The 22,266-nt window shown below is 37.5% G+C and overlaps 1 protein-coding gene across 1 annotated transcript in view; it reads right to left on the bottom strand.

Moving 5' to 3' along the window:
• The window catches only part of LOC134794714 (uncharacterized), a 42,521-nt gene that overhangs the window by 14,893 nt on the left and 5,362 nt on the right, over positions 1-22,266 (bottom strand). Inside the window, exons 2-4 of the mRNA XM_063766498.1 lie at positions 7,658-7,760; positions 6,280-6,519; positions 5,649-5,784 (exon numbers count right to left, since the gene is read on the bottom strand). Of these exons, the coding sequence (XP_063622568.1) occupies positions 5,649-5,784; positions 6,280-6,519; positions 7,658-7,760 (479 nt within the window). The remainder of the gene's footprint in view (positions 1-5,648; positions 5,785-6,279; positions 6,520-7,657; positions 7,761-22,266) is intronic.

The following is a 22,266-nucleotide window of genomic DNA, read 5'->3' on the forward strand; positions in this document are numbered from 1 at the left end:
AAAAGAAAAAAAATGTGTCAAATAATAAAATTTAATAAAATAAATCAATATGCCCACGTTTCTACAAAAAGAAGTGAAATCCCACCAAAAACATTCTGTAAAAAAATAGCCAAGTCTCGATGGAGCTGCTTGTTTATCTCTAAAAAGTAATGAAATCTAGACAAAGTCGTGCCAAGTCTAAGGTTCCTTACTGCGATTTCTTTATTATTATAGTTAATGTTGTGTGACTTGGCCGGTGAAGGGTACACAAGGGTACAAAACCAGGTGCTCCATGACACCAAACAAACAGTATAAAAAATTATTTCCAGTACAGACGGACTTCTAATCATTGATAGAAGTCCGTCTGTACGTCTATTTTATGTTATATCGATGGTCGATTTGATGCTCCAAAAATAAGTGTTTGTTTCAGGCTCGCCTATACATAAGTATTATTGAAATACGCAGCTTTATCAAGCCTACAATTGACTGATTATGGAATCAACTTTTTCCAAGTGTCAATTTTCCATCGTGAATGGGTAGCGGTTCTGGCGACAGATTGGTGCAATGGTGTCATGGAGCACCTGGTTTTGTACCCTTGTGTACCCTTCACCGGCCAAGTCACACAACATTAACTATAATAATAAAGAAATCGCAGTAAGGAACCTTAGACTTGGCACGCCTTTGTCTAGATTTCATTACTTTTTAGAGATAAACAAGCAGCTCCATCGAGACTTGGCTATTTTTTTACAGAATGTTTTTGGTGGGATATAACATACTGTAACATTCTCAATACTTGGTCTAATAAATTATTAGAAGGCATTAAAAAAAATTACAATCCACAGTTGACTTTTAAGTGCTCTAAATTGAAAATGGCTGAATGGATTAGTCCAAAGTCCAAGTTCTTTCGCTGGCCGCTCTACTATTTGGTCATCAACGCAGAAACCATCTGCCACAAAATGCGATTCCAATATACAATGTAAAGATCATAAATTGTGAGTGTGGCTGTTATGACCATCCATTAAACGTGCTTGGCGAGTGCGAATAGAACAACAAATGCAGAGAAAATATATTTTCCACTTTTTATGACGTTAACTACTATAGTTCGCGCTCCGTTTCAAAGTTTAACTTCTGTTACAGAGTTGTATTTTTAAACTTGCTCTGCAATTTTGTTATGTAGTTTTGCTAACACTGTTTCGTTTGACCGGTTTATGTATATGCTAAATGTCAACAGTTTCTGTCGTATATATACGCCAATGACTTACTGGACTTACTGAAGCGTGAATACAGTCAGTAGCAATAAACGCGCCAAAAGTATCTGGAATACTTTTCCAAATAGAGATAAATCTCTAGAGTTCCAGACAAAAAGTGTCTCTTGCAGTCTAACACACTCAGCGCCAAGAACCCGACTGTCGGGTACACTGTTCATAGCGACTACGCGCTCCATACCGCAAAGACGTGGCTACGCGCTACGAGCGTAACCCGTAATACTTAGTGGCAATTAATAAATATGCTAATTGTTCTACTTAAAGATAACTAAACTACTATTTTTTTTTGTAACCATAATGTAACACGATCATTACATGGTAAGTCAACAGTCAAGTATGAATTTACTATACAAAGCAAATACGCTTAGTAATAATAAAAATCTTTTTGTTAAGCTATTAGAGAATAGTACACACTTTTGACGCGTAGTCTGATCCGCTATATTTGATGCTGACTGATGCTTGATGTCATCCCGAATACTTATAGCAAATGTTTTAGTGAAATATGACGTGTACTTTACTATGCAATATGAAATATATACCAGAATGTACTAACGAAAATGGTGTGATAATTTGTAGGTATACATTGTAAATTTTTTTCCCGTTTTGGTTTAACACAAAACCTATAAAACATTTTCGAACAGTGTCTTATTAAAGTTAATTACAAAGTAATTAGAAAAATTGCAAAGTACAACGTTTTCATGTGCACTTGACCATAAAATTACTTTGCCTACGTATTTACTACCATAAAGGATTTCCAACCAGTCATGACTTTGTTTCATACGACGTTTTAGAATTAAATGACACTCACGCCAACATCCTGTCATTAAGAAGTTACCTACTGTGAATAAAATTAAAGCCTTGTTTCAAAAATTACCCTTATTGCAAAGTAATAACGATGTGACACGGTTTATTTTGCTGTTTTGAAACGCAAATATTACTTTGTCATGGCTTCTGATTGTTGAGATAGGTACGCTATGACGTCAAAATTCGCGGTGATGGGAGAGATGTAAATGGTTTTATGGTTTAATAGGTACAGTCAGCATCAATAAAAGCGGATGATACAATGCAACACTTTAAACTCTCGCGTTTTGTACACATATTTAATTACACAAACGGGTCTACCGCGATATAATTTCATTGTTTTTACCTTTAATTCCGACGTTTCAGCTGAGTTGCACCAGCTGTGGTCACGGAAAGACTGACGTCCCAACAAATGTCAACGGAGATATTAATAAAACACCACTAAACTACCCGAACTACTACTACTACTGTGAGTGTTGCGTGTCGTGCCGTGGACAATAAACATTAAACTTTAACGGGTAGCTGCAATTTCTTTGTCTACCCCGAACATTTTTATAAACTAATTTCGGGTAGTTTAGTGGTGTTTTATTAATATCTCCGTTGACATTTGTTGGGACGTCAGTCTTTCCGTGACCACAGCTGGTGCAACTCAGCTGAAACGTCGGAATTAAAGGTAAAAACAATGAAATTATATCGCGGTAGACCCGTTTGTGTAATTAAATATGTGATACAATGCATCAAAACTCTTTACCATCTTCAAGGGCTAAGATGGCCGGCTCTTTATAATTTGTCATCATGCCTGTCACATTCTAATAAGTATATAAGTGCGAAAGTGACGCATGATGACAGGAGATAAAAACGCGACCATGATACCGGTGCTGTAGGGCTAATATGGTCGGCTCTTTATCATTTGTCGCCATGCCTGTCACGTTCTAACAAATACGTAAGTGCGAAAGTGACGCATGGCATGACAGGTGATAAAAATGTGACTATGATACCACAACTGGAATACTTACTTATCCTTTTCAAAAGTAACTCTGTAGTGTAAACAGTTTGAGGCCCGGGGAAGGACATAGGATAGTTTTTAGGGTTCCGTACCCAAAGGGTAAAAACGGGACCCTATTACTAAGACTCCACTGTCCGTCTGTCCGTCTGTCCATCTGTCCATCTGTCCGTCTCCTCGTCTCTCCTTCTGTCCGTCTATCCGTCTGTCTGTCACCAGACTGTATCTCATGAACCGTGTCTAGCAGTTGAAATTTTCACAGATGATGTATTTCTGTTGCCGGTATAACAACAAATACCAAAAAGTACGGAACGCTCGGTGGGCGAGTCTGACTCGTAATTGTCCTCATCATCATATCACGCAGATGAAATCGCAAACAGAAGCTAGTAGGGATAGTCTGCGCTGGTAATTATACTTTATACAGATTTTGCACTAGACTTAAACCGTCCTACTATTAAAAACAGGATAAAGGCTACATATTAACTCAATTTATAGACGGGTCTATCGCGACGTTTCGACACAGGTTTCACTGGCTACGTCGCGGCTAGCTAATATATTCATCATTATCCTTGCCTTATCCCATTTACTTGGGGTCGGCACTAATATATTATGTAAGTTAATACTTATGTGTTCAAAACGCGAAAGTTTTAAATATTATACAGGATAAGGGCTATTTAAAAAAAACTATTTCCACTAGTTTGTAACTAATTAACTATTGCTAAAAAGTATCAGGAACTCTAGAACTATGGTGCATGCTAATAGAACTAATAAAAAGTATAAAAACGTGATCTGCTAGATTTTGATTATGCTAACTTCACAGACATTAATTTCGCATTGTCGCTACGAAGTAGTATAAGAGTAGATCAAGTTATTTTTGTTATTCTGTCCCGCCAGCCAGGCTACAGCATATTGTGTAACGTAAAAATAACAACGGATGACAAGAAAATGTTGATTCACCCATGAAACGGCTTTATGAAAATCTCGCAAACATAGATATGTGCCTTTTATATTTTTAGGCATAATCCTAAAAAAACGTTGCTTTTACTCTGTTTCTATCACTGACTGTACACTCGAATAGCGTACATTGACCGGCGTTACGAATACAAATTCTCCGCGCGTTTGAACCCGAATTTGTACGCAAACACCTCTGGCGGCCCGTGAAAAATGTCAAAGGCAAACTTTTTGACGATTCACACGGAAATACTACTACCGGCTTAACTTCCCTACTGTAACTCTGTTTTAAAACGAGCTCCAATCTGAACTTTATTCATTGACAACAAAGTATAAATTTAATTGTGTTTTCAAATGCAGATATTGCGTTACGCTTGGTTTGGAAATAGTTAAGTCCCCCTGTGACACGAAAAACTTTAATGGAACATTGCGTAGGTAAATACTATTTTAGGAATCAAAGGAATTCGTGAAATTGAAGGATTAATTAAATTATGTTTAACATCATTCAATAACTATAGTTCCCCCTCTGGGGACTAATCCTAACAAGACCTAGTTCCCCCTCTGGGTTGGAAGGTCAGATGGCAGTCGCTTTCGTAAAAACTAGTGCCTACGTCAATTCTTGGGATTAGTTGTCAAGCGGATCCCAGGCTCCCATGAGCCATGGCAAAATGCCGGGATATCGCGAAGAAGATGATGATAATCATTGAATAATTATGAACGGTTGGTGCCCCATAAGTATCCACTATTCTATACATCTAGTATTACGAAGTGGGTACTGAAGTTGGAGCTATTTATTACTGTACTAGCTTGTTATAATTATTAAGAAAACTAATTGCCCGTAAGTAAATAACCTATTAGCGCCGTAACTATTTTATTAGAATCCTTTTTTTGCATTGAATTTACTGTAACCCACCTCTAGCGACCCACCATATTTAAGCCCTGACCAGTAATATACATATGATCAGGCGCCAAGTTGCGGAATTTTTCTGGAACTATTTTTTTCATTCTACACTCAACTGTCACTCTATACTTGAGAATAACAGCGCCCTCTTGATCATATATTACTGGTCAGGCTTTATAAGAAAATTTTGTAGTCAAATTGGAATAAATCGTATAAGAATCTAAAACTAAATTCGTTTCCTTTTAAAATCAAACGACACAAAACAGAAGCAACTCTATTCCATTTAATAATGATTTAAATTTCATTTCATGTCATTTGTACCAATATTAGAACCGTGGGACGGTAGAGATTACAATGGCTTCTATTTGCAGATCGTCTTTATTCATAAAGCTTCGCTCATTCCAGTGCTCAGGGAATGATTGTGTCCATGATTCATTGCATTCATGAATGTAAATTTTCTATTAGGGTTTCATTTTAGTAATTGGCATTTAAATTATATTAAAGTATCATCATCACCAGACGAATAAGTATAACTTGCAACGGGATACAAGTTTCCTGCTAGCCTGACGTGGATTGTTGGCTTCACACTCACTCTTATATTTGTGCAGGTTTCGTCACCATGTTTTCTTTTACCAAATAGTAAATAGTAGATGCTATAGGATTTCCTGAGAACATAGGTTCTGAGAAACATACCTAATTAGGGGCCAGATTCGGAAAAATCTAGATCTATATCTAATCTCAAACTCACCGAGATCCAAACTGTGGATAATGATAGTCTGAGTGCCAGCACTGCAAGACATCACAAGGTAGACGAAGCCAGCTAGAGACAACAGCAGTCGTACGGTGGCGAAACCGATGTAGACGCGGATCGGGCCGAGACTTTTCTAGAATTATGGATGAAGATAGCCATTAGTTAGATGAATAAGAATGATATTAGGTATTTAAACTTGGGAGTTTTATTCTTGTAGGTGGGTGAATTGGGAAGACAACAGGAAGCACAGGCTACAAAAGAAGTCCTGTTTTCAATGTTACCTAAAACTATGGACCGACAAAAGGAAAACTTAGTATTAGGCAAATTTTGCAAAATTTGATGTGAACTTTACGTAGATGTAAATTAATATTGCTGCTGTCACTAAATTTTGTACAAATAACCACACAGTATAGAGCTGAAATACATTGGTTTTCTTCCGGTTTTAGATATAAGTAATTCGCTTATTGTAGGTACCGATGCAGCTCTGTTTGATTTAAATTCATTGCGTGCAATTCCAAAGAATTGATCGAGTCCAGATTTATCACCCTTTATTTCAATCTAAAATTTATCCGTCTTGCACTGCACTATAAAACAAAATCAATGTTATATTAACCAAATAATTGCTTACCTTATGCAGTCCCACAAGACAGGCCACATTGATCATCAGCCAAGCAATATTAGCGCAGAGCACCACCATGAGCAGAACCCCAACTTGGTTGAGGAAGGGTCTCTCAACAGACTCGATGTCTGGCACCTGGTCTGAGAGCATGCGGGGACGGTCAGAGTCAAAGTGGTCGAAGCCGTGGGTCGTGATGCCGATGTAGGTGGTCAGAGTTAGCAGGGCAAGCGTGTGGTAGGTGTTAAATACCTGGAAGGTAAGAAGACAAATTATAAAACAAATGTATAGCTGACTGGTTAGATCATTTTCCCAAAATCATAATTTACCTGTAGCATAATTTCTATTCGCATTTTTTCCTATTCTTAATTTACACCAGACGCATTAATTCCTAACATGATTTTTCCATTCGCATATTTTCCCATTAGACAATTTAGCCACTCACAAATATTTTTTACGGCGTTTATTCTATAATCAATAAATCGATTACCCCACCCCACTTTCTTTTCAAAAAACATTTAGTTCACAACTTAGCTAGACGGAGCCCCGCTTCGCGGAGTTCCTATTTCTGGGCAGTTTGCCCTTCGGGCATCTGAAGCTACCTAACGAACCTAACCTACCTAACCTATTAATTTAGTGTGACGTCCATGAAAACATTACACTTTGGGGAAAAAAGTTTAGGTAGGTTAGGTTCGTTAGGTAGCTTCAGATGCCCGAAGGGCGAACCGCCCAGAAATAGGAGCCCCGCGTTCGCGGGGCTCCGTCTAGCTAAGTTGTAAACTAAATGTTTTTTTGAAAAGAAACAGTGCGTTGGGACCATGGTAATATTATCGCCTAAGAAATAAAAAAAATGCGAATAAAACGACTTGGAAAGTATTAATTATGAGAAAAACTTAACCTAGGAATTAATGCGTCTGGTGTAAATTAAGAATAGGAAAAAATGAGAATATAAATTATGCTACAGGTAAATTATGATTTTGGGAAAATGATCTAACCAGTCGTATAGCCTGTCCGATTTCTACGATCTAGTTCGCCATAGATGGCGTAAGTACTTGATCTTAGAAAAGCGGACAGACTAGGTATAACAGGATGGTACATACCACTTGCTTACTGATAAGAATCTTAAGATTTTTCGCAGATTTCAAGTGTAACAAGAAGAGAGTTGATATGAGTGTGTTTACAAAAGTCAGTACAGTACTGGCTAAGGCTTAGAACGCACTGCGATTAATTTCTTGCGGTTTCAGAACCGCAAAAAGTGTAACATACATGCATGCTTCATAAGCGCACGCACTTGCAAGACTGAAACCGCAAGAAATAAGACTGAACCCGCAAGAAATTAATCACAGTGCGTTCTAAGCCTTATACCAAGATTCTTTAAAATAATACGAACCAGATTTAAATATCCGAGGATGAAACACCCAAGCCTCAGTGGAATGCAGCAGCAACATTTTGTAAACATGGACTCCGCTCGCGACTGCGAAGTCGTGGAAATTCTGAAAAAAAATGTAAACGAGTTCAGAATGGTAATTAACAAAATTAATGCGAGTTATACACAGCGTGTCATACCTATAATACTGCTGCGCAAACGAATCTCGCATAGGATTTAGATAGATACAAGTGTAATAAGTATAACTAAACATAGCGTAAACGGGCATATTCACTTAACTGTGCACCTTTAACGGCCGGTTAACAATCGTTACAAAACTGACGGTCAATGTCCTAAACACGCCTTAAGTCGCGCTTTAAAGTGCAAGTTAAAATGAAAATTCCCAAACACCCCAATAATCGACATGTTAAGACCCAATATTCGACACCTTGCTGTCAATTTTATTGCTATGACATTATGATTGGAAAAGTCGATTATTGGAGCTGTGTCGGGCACTGGAGCCTCTACGGTACTAAAAACTAAATGAATACACGTAGGTATTATTGTTTATGACTTTCAGCTCACTGTTAGACACTAGACAGATGGACGAAACCCTCAGATAGATAACTACATTAAATTCTTGATATATTCCATTGCTTTCTCTTCTTCTTAATCGCTCCCCCATTGCTGAAGGATCGTGACTCCACTTGCGCTTTATAAATTGCCTCCAACTGTTTCGGTCTGTGGCTTGATGGAGGGCGGTGGTAACAGTTAGCCCCAGCTGTTCGGAGATCTGGTCCGACCATCTCTTTGGACTTCGTCCTCTAGGTCTTTTACCCTCGACCTTTCCCGTCACCACTAGTTTTTCTAAATTGTTGGCCCCTCTTCGTGCGATATGGCCAAAGTAGGTAACAACACGGTATAGACATATAGAGGACAGACGTTGGGTGTTCTCCATTCTGAGTTCTTTGAGGACCGAGGCGTTTGTGCGGTGGGCTGTCCAAGGAATCCTTAACATACGGCGCCAGCACCACATTTCGAAAGCATCGATCCTCTGCCTATCAGCGGCTTTCAGCGTCCAGGTTTCGGCTCCATACAGAAATATGGAGAAAACAAGTGTGCGGACGAGATGTATTTTGGTGCGGTTCGAAATGTTCCGGTCTCTCCATATTTTGCCGAGTTGGGTCATTGCTGTCTTAGCCATGCCGAATTGCTTTATTTGAACTAAAAATCTACAATAAATTTCTGCAAGCGCTAGTACAACGCCCGTGTTGCTCAAGAAACATCTAGTGCATAAAGCTTTAATAAGCAATAAATATTGTCTGCTTAGCATCCTACTTTTAGCTAACTAATTAAAAACATAACTGCTTGTTATACTCGCAATTTATAACATAATATAAAGTTTACTTTAAATTTTACAAAATGAAATTATGATTTCAGTTTTACTAGTTTAAGTATATCCCAATGTTTTGAGTGCTGCTGTCACAAATTTTACCGCATAAAATGTCTGATAGATTAATTAAACTCGTAGTAAACATAGCGGGAATATATTTACGTATATTGTGTTGTTTATATATATCAACATTATTTTGAAAGTGCCTAAGGTCAATTTGGGGAAAACCGGCAAATGTTTTTTTTTTGGTTGGGTAGACCGTCATAGAGCAAGAACTCTTGTATGTATATGTGACGTTATCTATGAAAAGGGACCTTATTGTCGATGGCGCTTACGCCATTATTAACGATGCTCCGATATAAATACAATACCGCGCGATGCTGTGCGGCGTAAGCGCGATCGACAATAAGGTCCCTTTTCATAGATAATGGCCCATATATGAAATATTACACAGTGACTTCACGGTCAACTCGCCTACTTTTTATATTTCTATCCGATTTATTAAATAGATATTGTGTTTAAAAATAAAATCTATCTATGTTTTTCTAATAATTATTTGGTGCTTTATTTCATGCATGGTGTGAAATGATATAATTTATTTTAAATACAGTCAAATACCCTATTTAACCCTGTGTACTGTGTAGAAAGGTCCTACGACTATACGTATACGTACTTTGCTCAGATACAGTCAGAAAGGAAGAGCTTCCCTCCTTCGGTCTACGGTTTGACACAGTCCGCAATGTAGGTACTTAACTAAAATGTATACGCAAAATAACCGTAAAAAAATTAGCTCTAAAAGAGGAGAGATCGCTTTAGTATGTCATTATAAGTTGAGTACCTACAATTAAAACTCGCAGCAAATCAGCTCCGTGAAGATGACATTTGCGCTAGTGGAAAAATATTGGGAACTCGGTGAAACACCTATGCCTGGTAAATACCCGTTTTGTAATGTAAATGACCATGTTATCTTAAAATCGTATATGCTGCAGAATATAATTAATAACTTTGCATAACAAATTAAACTGCATTTTAGAAACTAGTGCATGGGTGTTAAAAACATTCACAACGCCATTATTTTGCTGTACGTGCATGATATGCATAATGTGTATCGTGTTATCGGTGGTCATGTAATACCACATTCTTTGTTGTTCAACATCATTGTCTTGCGTAGCCGAGTTGTTTGAAAAACATTTCAATATTTCTAAATCGTATTATCAAACAATATCGTCTCTGGAATTCATTGCATGATAAGTAGTAGGTACTTAACAAGAAAAATTGGCTAAGTAATTTGGCCGTGCAAGATATGACACAAAAGTATAGAATACATAGGTACATGTAAAGAGAGGTACAAATCAATACCTACTTGGTGTAACATGCTATGTCGTGGTCGTTAATACGTACATAAAATTTATCTTATAGGTATATAGATTATTATTTTGTACAACAAGCAAGTTTCAATTTTATTTTATTAGAACTATTATTAATGTTATGTTTGGGAGTCTTTAGTTGAGATTATTAAACTGATAATTATTTATTAGTAGCATTCATATAAGCTCTGACATATAATTATAATTAATTTTACTCATTTGGTAAAATTTAAAACCGATTTATGATATAAATTCTGTGAAAAGTAATTAATCACAAAAACGAACTGATATTTCAGTGTCACCTCTGCCTTTTAGTATTTTTTTACAAATTCGATATAGCTTAAGGGAACGTTTAACAATCATTCGTTCCCTCTGGCTATATCGAGTACAGTTCACCTGCAATAACATGTTAGACAACGAAGGCCACAAAAATATCTGACTCGATCTTATTTGTAGAGCCATAAGGGCGTGTCACATATTTTTTCGGCCTCCGAAGAGTCATCATTGGCCACAGCATCTTGCCAGATGATTGTTGCAGCGACAGTTTATTAAGAAGAAGAAGAGGTCTGTGCGCCGTCGGAGATCGGAGGTGCGGCACACCTTTTCCTATGGCTGTCCAAGTCCAATCGCAGCACGGCACCTCCTGCCACAAAGATCGCAGGTGAAACGCGAATCCGTTGATAGTTCCTGTGAAGCCCGAAGTCTTTTCTGCTTTAAGTCATCGAGCCATTCATTATGCTTCGCTATGCCGTCATGTAAAAGGTTACGCCATTCCGCTCTTTTAAGGGCTTCGTTTCCCAGGTGTTCGGGTCGATGCCAAACAACAACACCAAAGTGCCGTGAACAACAAGTGCCCCTCTCCGCTTTTGTAGACCTCAAGATAGCCTTTGACACGGTCAGTCGCGGGGGGCTCTACAGGGTACTTGAACACATTGGTTGCACGAACATTCTCTTAAATATCCGAAGAGTAACATATTATTGCAGGTGACTATACCAAGTCCATGTTTATTGTATCTGAACTAAAAGTCGAGATAATATCGTATCAAGCAGAGTTCATTCACTGTCTCTGCGTATTTAAAAATATTGCATCATTTACTGCCGTCCAAATTTACGTTCTATTTACTCGCGTTTAAATTCATATTCGAATGTACTTAACTTTGAACGTGTTGCTTTTTTAATTTCGTAAACACTTTCTGGTTATTTTGAAAAGGGCTTATATGTGATTAAAAAAGTAGTGCATTTACGACGTTTGTAATCAGTGACATTATGTTTATTTTGATACGCGTTCGACCGAATCGCATTGGCAAAGGTTGTTACTTCGTAAATAGTACGGATTTTACATGACGATTACACGGTATTTTATATATGTAATGTGGTTACCATTATTTCGAAGTAAAACGTGTATTTTTGTATAGGTACAACGTTTAAGTTAAGCTTCATTTATTTTACAATACTTTTAAACACCTACAAATTGGTAGGTACAAACAGAAACACTTCTAACTGTACATCGGTGGACCTTAATTGACATTATTACAAAAGGCACGATGTACAATTTACAGTGTGGGCGATGGTTTTTAAACAAAAATAGTTTTTCTGCAATTTTTAGGGTTCCGTACCCAAAGGGTAAAAAGGGACCCTATTATCCCTAAGATTCCGCTGTCCGCCTGTCTGTCACCAGGCTGTTTCTCATGAACCGTGATAGCTGGGCAGTTAAAATTTTCACAGATGATGTATTTCTGTTGTTGCCGCTATAACAACAAATACTAAAAACAGAATATAATAAATATTTAAGTGCCGGCTCCCATACAACTAGCGTGATTTTTTTGCCGTTTTGCGTAATGGTACGGAACCCTTCGTGCGCGAGTCCGACTCGCACTTGGCCGGTTTTTCATTTTCTGCAATTATCAGTAAACAGTTAGGTAACAGTTTGCAAGTGTCGACGATGGTTCATTGCGATGCATGTCCATTTCAGTGACGTCTATCAATTCGACCTCACTCAGCGCCTAAGTGATTAAAGTATACAACTGAATGGGCAAGGACAGCGCTAATTGAGATGCGGACCAATTCTACGAATTTAGATGTCTAGATATGAGATAATATTGTACAATACCAATTGTGACGTTCCACGGGAAAATATACCTTATGGCGGCTTGCGCTTACGCTGTTATTCACGACGCTCCTATACGAATAAGCTGCTAGGCGTCGTAAGCGCCAACCGCCATAAGGTAAGTATCCTTTACCCGTGGGATGTCACAATTTATATAATACTCGTATATACCTATATTATATCATCATCATCATTATTCTTAAGAGCCTAGCTCTTGTTGGTGGAGTAATCGCCATTCCGTTCTTCTCTCTGCTACTGTTTTGAGCTCCTGATACGTCACTACGTTAATTTTCTCTTTGGCTATTTTTTCTATTCTGCCTTCAATTATAGACTTTATGTAAGTATCGTGACGTATCAGGTGCCCCAACATGTTTCCCCTTCTGTTTTCAATTGTTCTTAGCAGAGATCTCTTCTCACCTACCAAATTTAATACTTCCGTATTTGTTTTCCTCTCTTTCCAGCTTATACCTTCCATTCTTCTCCATGTCCACATTTCAAAAGCGCTCAATCTGTCTCTATCACGCTGGGTTAATGTCCACGTCTCGCTCCCATACAACGCTATACTCCAGACGTAGGTCTTGATAAATCGCTTTCTGATGTTTCGGGATATCTTTGCTTTAAGTAGGTGTTTCTTACTTAAAGTGTGTTATATTATATATATATATATATTCCTTGGACCATTCGAGAATGGCAGAACCGACTTTAATTATTTTGGACTGGTTGGTTTCGTCTCTGCCCCAAGGAGGATAGGCAACGATAAAAATATCGGAAAACTTACGAAAAATAAAATATTTAAAAAATTGGCGTTGTCTAGGTTTTACGGGGTGCGGATTTCGAAAATTATGACCTATTTAGAATACAAGATAGCTCGGATAGTACTGAAAAATTACTATTTAAGAAACCAAGCGGACAACCCATACCCATGACAACTCCTATTTAGGAGTTGTCATGGGTATCGTTTTCTATGTTATAGCTAGTTATAGAGGTACATGTATTTTTATGTTGAGGGGTACGGATTTCGAAATGTATGACATTAATTGACTGGGGCGGTACGAAGTTCGCCGGGACCGCTAGTTCATCATATATAAAACAGACAGGTTATATAGATGCTGACAGATAACGTACAGCATAGCCTAAATTGAATGAAAATCATTAAATTAATGAAATTCAATAATTATATTTTTAAAATGTTGGGAAGCTAACCCCTAAGAGCAAAATATAGCTTCTGCCCGTGACGTCGTTCTCATATAGGAGAAGAATGGATACATTAATAATTAAAAAATATGTCTCACGAAAGTTTAATTTCGAAAATAATTTCACCCAATACCATGATCCAATTCAATGAAATTCAGTAAAAAAAAATCTTTATTTATTTGAATTCTTAGGCTATTTATAATATGAATATAAAAGTAAAATATAAAAACACTAACAAAACAATAAAAAATACATATAAACACATTATAAAAAACCTAACCTAGGTTGCCGCCGGCAGCGGGGCTTGGCCCAAGCTGCCGGTGGTCAGGGCCGCAGAGTGAGGAACCGACGTACTATACGCGCCGTGTCCAAAATTACCGCCTTCTGCATCTGACCCTTGATCCAACCACCCAGCGAGAGTCTCTCTAGGTGTTGGTCGAGACTCTTCGCTATGAGACCGTTCGCTGACACGACTATCGGAACAATGATCGTCGAGTCTACATCCCACATGGCGGTAATCTCGTGAGCTAAGGCTAGGTACTAGGTACTCGGTAAAATTATTATTAGGAGCATAAAATATCATCTCGGCTTAGTCACGTGCAATACGTGCTCGAGTTAGTGATAATAGTAACTTACCTAATATTTTTGTACCTACCTTATTTTCCAGTAAAATACGCCTCGTATTTTTTGTACAGCGACCGCAGAAACGACACGTCCAATATTGAGAGGCACAGCCAAATAACATTCGAATTTTAAAACGCCTCAATGAACCAGACCGCATACAGAAGCCTTCAAGGAATTGGACACTCGAGGAAAATTGACGTTCGAGGAATTTGATATTCGAACCAAATGAATATTCAGGGAGTTTGAACATTCGCACCTGTACATCTAACAACAAAGCACAAAATTAAACCACAGACTTTTTTAGTCTATTTTCAAAATTTCTTTAGGATTTAGGGTAATTCGGAGGTAACTGGCCACTGTTAGTTATTGGCCACCCTGGAATGGAATTCATTTTAGTATATGGCGGCTAGTTATTGAAGGCTGGCCAGTTATTAAAACCATATACTAAAATGAATTCTGTTTACAGGTGAATAGAATTCATTTTTAGTTTAGGGTGGCCAATTACTAATGGCGAATTACCCTATTTAAGTTTTCGAAGTCAAAGAAGGCGTCTGGAAACGGACATTAATTGCATGTAAAAATACGCAAGTACTAAAGGTTATTTATTTATTTAAACTTTATTGCACAATAAATGAAGAGTACAAATGGCGGACTTAATGCCTGAAGGCATTCTCTACCAGTCAACCATGGGCTAAACCGAAAGATCTAGTTGGTGCAGGCTCAGAATACTGTTACAGTAAATTTGGAAAGAAAAAAAAAACACTAAACTATAATATATGACATTATATATGCATCATAAGTAATATTATAGAATAGAATAGAATAGATTTATTCGTAAGCACAAACAATCGGAACAGTACATAGTATAAAAGAAAACACAAAATACACCGACCGGTCGGTCGGTCGGTTTTGACGACCGGTCTGGCCTAGTGGGTAGTGACCCTGCCTATGAAGCCGATGGTCCCGGGTTCGAATCCCGGTAAGGGCATTTATTTGTATGATGATACAGATATTTGTTCCTGAGTCATGGTTGTTTTCTATGTATTTAAGTACTTATTTATACAATATTATATATATCGTTGTCTGAGTACCCACAACACAAGCCTTCTTGAGCTTACCGTGGGGCTTAGTCAATTTGTGTAAGAATGTCCCTATAATATTTATTTATTTATTTTATTTTATTTTTAAAATAAGATTAAAGTGCCACGAAATGGCCCCATCTCAGCATGTTGCTGGTGGCTTCCAGCGCTGATCTTCCGATGAGACCATCAAGTGAGAAGAATCACGGAAGGTAACAGACAAGAAGAAAAAAGACAGAAATAACATACAGTAAACAGTTAGTTAAATAAGAAAAAAGTTACACAGCAAGAAGATACAACATAACGACTATTTACAATTAAGATTAATTAATACAAAAACAAGCATCGTGCTCTAAATCGCTGTATCGATCCGGTCCGACCATATCTTGGCTGAGCATTACAGCTGTATATACTACTAGCGCCAACGGTGGCTACACTAACTAAAAAGCAATGTCAGACCAAACCAATATCGAGCGTTCATGAAATCTACGTTAAAAAATCTTGTAAGATTAGCTTATTAGCAAAACAGCATTGTAGGATGACGAATTTACGAAAATGTACGAAATACTAACATAACAGCACTCTACTAAGTATGGCGTAAAGGAATGATGAACCCTTGTCTTTATACATAAATAAATAAATATACATACGTAAATATATACACATATATAAATATATAAGGTTTACTCGGGTAATTCCGAATGTCGAAAACTGTCGGATAATTCCGAAAGAGACTTTTATTATGATGGAATTAAGGGTGATTTTCATCTGAATTTCGGAATTATCCGACATTCGGTAATACCCGAATACACCTTATATACATATATATACCCACTGTAAACATCATGAGGACGACTTATGAACCTGGTCAGACAGATGCTTGCGCAACATGCGCTTGAAAGAGAATTTGTTCTGGGCCTGTCTAATAGAGAGAGGAAGATCGTTCCACAGCCGGATTGCCTGGATGGTGAAGGAATTCGACATGAAACCTGTACGATGACGGGGCACAATAAGCTGAAGGCTACGGGAGGTTCGGAGATCTGTGCCGGGGCGCGGAGTCACAAATTTGAATTTGGAACGAAGGTAATCAGGGGTTGAAGGATCGAATAGAATTGAAAACAAAGTACAGAGAATACGCAAGGAACGACGTTCACGAATAGGAAGCCAGTTAAGTTTTTTGCGATAAGCGGAGATATGGTCGTATTTTCGTAGTCCAAAGACAAACCGGGTGCAGTTGTTGAGTAACCGATCGAACTTGGTTAGGTAAGCTTGGGTGAGATTGCTATAACACACATCAGCATAATCCAGGATGGGTAGAACGAGGGCTTGGATTAGAAGAGTCTTGGTGCAGGTCGGGAGAAAATATTTAAACCGATAGAGTGCTCTAAGAGTATTAGTCACTCTACGACAAACGCCAGACACCTGAGGATCCCAAGTCAGTCCGCTATCGATGGTCAACCCCAAGTTTTTCACTTGCGGCACAAAAGGTATATAAAGGTTAGCATTCATCATCATCATTTCAGCCTATATATGTCCCACTGCTGGGCACAGGCCTCCTCTCATGCGCGAGAGGGCTTGGGCTATAGTCCCCACGCTAGCCCAATGCGGATTGGGGACTTCACATACACCTTTGAATTTCTTCGCAGATGTATGCAGGTTTCCTCACGATGTTTTCCTTCACCGAAAAGCAGCATAAAGGTTAGCATTGATTGTCGTTATAATTTATTTTGCGGATTAGCAAAGTAATATTAAAGTGGGCCAATCGTACGAATCCCAAACCAGAGGGCCTACCGCGAACCACGTTCGACATGTTGCCTCCCTGTCACACTACGTACGAATTTACAAGTGCGATAGAGAGGCAACACGTCGAACGTTCGCTGTAGACCCTCAGTACCTGCGGACTATTCCGCACCAGTAGTAACCCCTTAAAGGGATAAGTTCGCCTTTGTTATTAGTACAATTGCAAAGGCCAACTTATCGACGACGAGACGAATGTTATTTTCTCAAAACCTATAGGTAAACGTTACAGTGTGCAAAAATTCAATATAAAAACTAAAATTTTGCGTTATCCCTTAAAACAGCGGTCGGCAACCTTTTTTTGCGTAGTTTTAGTAGCGTAGTTGACGATGAGTAAGTTGACGCGGGCCGCACTTTGTTAATATTTATGACTTTATCAGACATTGTCGTTTCTCAATATTACATAGCCAGAGAGGTTCGCAGGCCGCAAGTGACAGTTTCACGAGCCGCATGCGGCCCGCGGGCCGCAGGTTGCCGACCGCAGCCTTAAAAGGTTGGTACTACAAGTAATCTGCAATGATTTGAGGTCAGTAGGTATTTCTATATCTATTCGGCATAAAATACGAGTAGGTATTAAATTATAATTATAATATAAAATTCTAATGGTAAAAAATCCTTCTATTTGGACAAAGAAAAAGTGATTTTACTATAGGACTATATACTACACTACCACGACTACTACTATTACTACTTTACTATAGCCAGGTCTCACTTTTAAGCCTTATTGACCGAAGCGTAGCGAAGGTCTACGTTTTGACTCGAGCAATTTGCTTTCGTATGTCCGGATGTTCTCCTCTACAGGTCGCAATTCTTAACTGATTCTCATGAAATTTTGTGACCAGATTCTATGACTAAATAATTTTTTTTTGTCAATCCGGTTTTTGGAAATTTTTAAAAATGGCGGAGTCGTGATACCTGTCGCCTAAACAAATAGTCGTATCGATATCATAAGAGTTTTTTCTTTTTGAGACATGTTTACAGAGTTAATAGCAAAAAATGCAGAAAAAAATTATCGCTGGTTTAGGCGGTATTTAGATATTTAGTTTTGTATTTCCGGATGTTCTCCTCTACAGGTCGCAATTCTTAACCGATTCTCATGAAATTTTGTGACCAGATTCTATGACTAAATAATTTTTTTTGTCAATCCGGTTTTTGGAATTTTTTTAAAATGGCGGAGTCGTGATACCTGTCGCCTAAACAAATAGTCGTATCGATATCATAAGAGTTTTTTCTTTTTGAGACATGTTTACAGAGTAAATAGCAAAAAATGAAGAAAAAAATTATTGCTGGTTTAGGCGGTATTTAGATATTTAGTTTTGTATTTCCGGATGTTCTCTTCTACAGGTCGCAATTCTTAACCGATTCTCATGAAATTTTGTGACCAGATTCTATGACTAAATAAAAAAAATTTGTCAATCCGGTTTTTGGAAATTTTTAAAAATGGCGGAGTCGTGATACCTAGCGCTTAAACAAATAATCGTATCGATATCATAAGAGTTTTTTCTTTTTGATATATGTTTATAGATTAAATGTCCAAAAATTCAGAAAATTTGTATCGCTGGTTTTGGCGGTATTTAGATATTTCGTTTTTACTTGAGAATGAGTAGCTAAATTTCGTCAGCTTTAGTAAGAACTATCATGGCGCATTTTGCAAACGTTCGCTTTTTTTGTTTGCATCGGGAGGTCCCTGGTTCCATCCCCAGTAATTGTATGCTGCTACACAACTTTTTGTATTTTTTTATACTTAAATTTCGTATGAATTGTTCTTTTTTATTTTATTATTTTATTTTGAAAAAATGAAATAAATTGTATTTTTTATTTATCAAGCGCGGGCTAAGGGTATTCATTTAATTTTTGCAAGAGATGATGGCTTTTTGCGCTTTAAAGAAAATTTGATTCTTGAATATACGGCGCCATACCTTTGGCCTCTATGCTCGTCTAGATGGCGACACCATTTTATATTTAACAATTTTTACTCATATCAGTAAAAGAACATGGGTCAAAATCATATGGCGTTCTAAAAATAAAAAAATCATTTATCCATACATATATACATTTATTGATATTCTTTATTCATTTTCATTTTAATCCTGTATCGAAAGATGGCAGTAAATTTACAGCACTGATTTACAGTGACTACAAAATTTAGTACGACAATAACCCTCTACTATAGGGACCGTGCGCGTTGGAGGGTCTGCCATCTTGTGGTCTGAATCGGAAACATGTACATTGCCAAAGCAAGTTCTACCATCAACCGTTCTCGTAGGTACGTTTTCTTGTGCATAGTAGGTTCTGCCATCTTGTGGGCTACATCGGAATCATAAACTACACATCTACGCTTCGCGCCAAAGATCTGACGGCTCCTGTGCTGCCCCCTATAGTTCATGCACGTCCCCTATACAATCTATTCTCTTTAGAATTTAGATTAGTTAGATATTTAAATTCTTCTCTCGACTAAAAAATTAAAAGCATGAAACTCCTTCTATTGCGACTCGAGGAGGAACAAAGACTGAAAAGACTGGCAAACCAAACGCGCACGAAGCTTCTCAGTTGCAGTTTACAGGCTAATTAAAAGGTAATGTTGGTTCCCTAACATAAGTAGAGTTAGACCAAGAAAAGTCTGCAGAGATTTTGACACTGGCACAAATAACATTGGCACTGCGTGTGCTGTCAAAATCTCTGCAGACTTTTCTTGGTCTAACTCTATCCACTTTTCTATACAATTAGTATGGCGACGTGGATACTTAAGTTGGGGCACCGACCGTACACTGACATCGGAATGATATTTTTATCATGTTATTATTTAGTAGTCATCATGCGTCTCGCTTGCGCCAATACATGTACGGACAAGAACCAGCGAAATGCACGATAACTAAATGACATCAGTTAGACGTTATTCTGATATCAGTGTACGTTTGAATTGGCCTGTTAGCCAAAAATTGTTTCGAATGTCCATCTGTTCTACTCTACTGGTCGCATTTCTAAACCAATTCCCGAATTTTGTAAGCAGGTTCGATAGTTAAGGTTTTAATTGTCAAATTAGATTCTCTAAATTATTCTAAACAACGAAGCCATATATTTACTCAGTTTTAAGCTCAGCTCGCGAGGTCTACAGCTCACAGAGCCACTAGTAATATTCTAAATCTAAAAAAGTTAAAATCCCGAGCTCACGGAACGCGCAACTAACACAAAATAAACAATATTTAATCCTCATTAAAAACGGCAGAATAAGGAGTTTAACTAGCGTCGAGCTACGTCTGCAAGTTTTTTTAATTGTACCTTTTGGGGCATTTCACGTCAAGCGGGCAGCGAAAAAAGGGTAACGATCCGGATTTTGTTTATAACTGGGTTAATTGAACATGTATGTGATCTAAAAAAAATGGCATCTTTACTTTTTTTATTTATTGCTTGGTATACGCCTTTAAAAAAAATACAAAATCTGAGTAATGGATTTTTCAAATGTCGTGGATGCAAATCATCAAATGCATTTTAAAATAACTTAATGGTGTTTTATATAGAATAATAATGTTATTTCTTGAAAATGAAAAAAAAAGTTAAATTTAATTTTTTTTTCATATAGTAAACTAAAAGTATATATAAAAAAAATTTTTTTTTCTAACTTCGCATTTTTTTATTTTTTTTATTTTAGCATAAAAATGTAGTTTATAACCTGGAAATGTTATGTAAAAAAAATTATAGTTGTATCTTGAAATTCGTAAAAGAAACTGATCAAAAAACTACGGTGCTGCACGGTAGTCACGGCACGTTTTCCTGAGTTGTTTCGTAGTGCGGTGATATCAAGTGTAACATATGGTTTATAAGTATGCAAAACGGCTATTACTATTACGATATTATTAAAATTAAGTATAATACTTCTATATTTTTTATGTTTTTTCATTGGGCACTTGGAATAAGTAAAACAAGAGAGTAGCATGTAATAAAATCTTTTATTTATTTGGTTATTTTAACTACTTTAGAGTCTGTGGTAAAACTGGTCCGTTTTATAGTTATACCCTCAGGTGTCGGTAGAAAAGCGTGGTATTTTTTCGTTCCAGGAATGGTGATAGCCCTGTCAAATCGTGGTTGCAAGAACAGTCTGTGTTGCTGTATATCTTCCTTGGCACAATAATATACTGCTGTTTCCTTTAACGATGTTCTCGCCCATTCATATAAACGCAAAGGTGTAGTTATTGCTCTGTTTGTTGGCATTTGAAGGCTTGCACGAGTTGCTAGTCTTTTCAGGTTCCCGCCAAGACCATCGCAAGGCCCCTTTCCATGTGAAGTTGCATGAAAATGAATTTCTGCTTCAATGCCAAAGTCATCTTTATAACAATGTATATTAACAAAGTTAAATCTGTTTTTAAAATGTTGTGAGGCTCCATCGGTGCTATACATAATTTTTGTCACTGCAATATTTTTTTCTGAGAGATGTGTGTGAAATATTTTCTGAAATGCGTAAAATGAAGCTGTATCGTGCTTTAGATCATCGGATATCATTACAATGCTTCCGTGTTGTAATTTATTCTGGTCTTTGTAGTAAAATACCGATGTTAGCAGCGTTGACTGATCATTATTCCAATGAAAGGACTGTGCGGAATCTTGTATAACGAAACTGTAATTTTCGGCAAAATCGCATTGGACTAAGATTTCACCTTCAGATATTGTCTCTTTTAGCTGTTTAAAAAAGAGTGCTTGTTGTTCAGCGATATATGCATGTGGTTTTAGGATATCTAAAGCATTACAAAAGCTATCCACAAAGTCATCTGCGGGAAGCACTTGGGTGACTATCGAAAAGCGGTCCGTTCCCATCCATTGTTCATACTGAACGTTTGTGATGTTATTGTCATCAAAAACATTTTTTAAGTGATCCCGAATCGCATCCAATCCAGGACAATCGTTACAACGTTCAGTTGGGGATGATTTAGATGTCATCAAGTGACATTTAGACGTAGGGTTAGGGCACATCATTCTTCGCAGGCACTCTTTATAACAAGCAAGGTGGATGTTGGTTTCTGCAGTAAGTGAATCTATATTTCCTCCATTGAGCATAAGTTTAACATTCTGGTGATATG

The sequence above is a fragment of the Cydia splendana genome, chromosome 11 (genome assembly GCF_910591565.1).
Source record: "Cydia splendana chromosome 11, ilCydSple1.2, whole genome shotgun sequence".
Taxonomy (NCBI): domain Eukaryota; kingdom Metazoa; phylum Arthropoda; class Insecta; order Lepidoptera; family Tortricidae; genus Cydia; species Cydia splendana.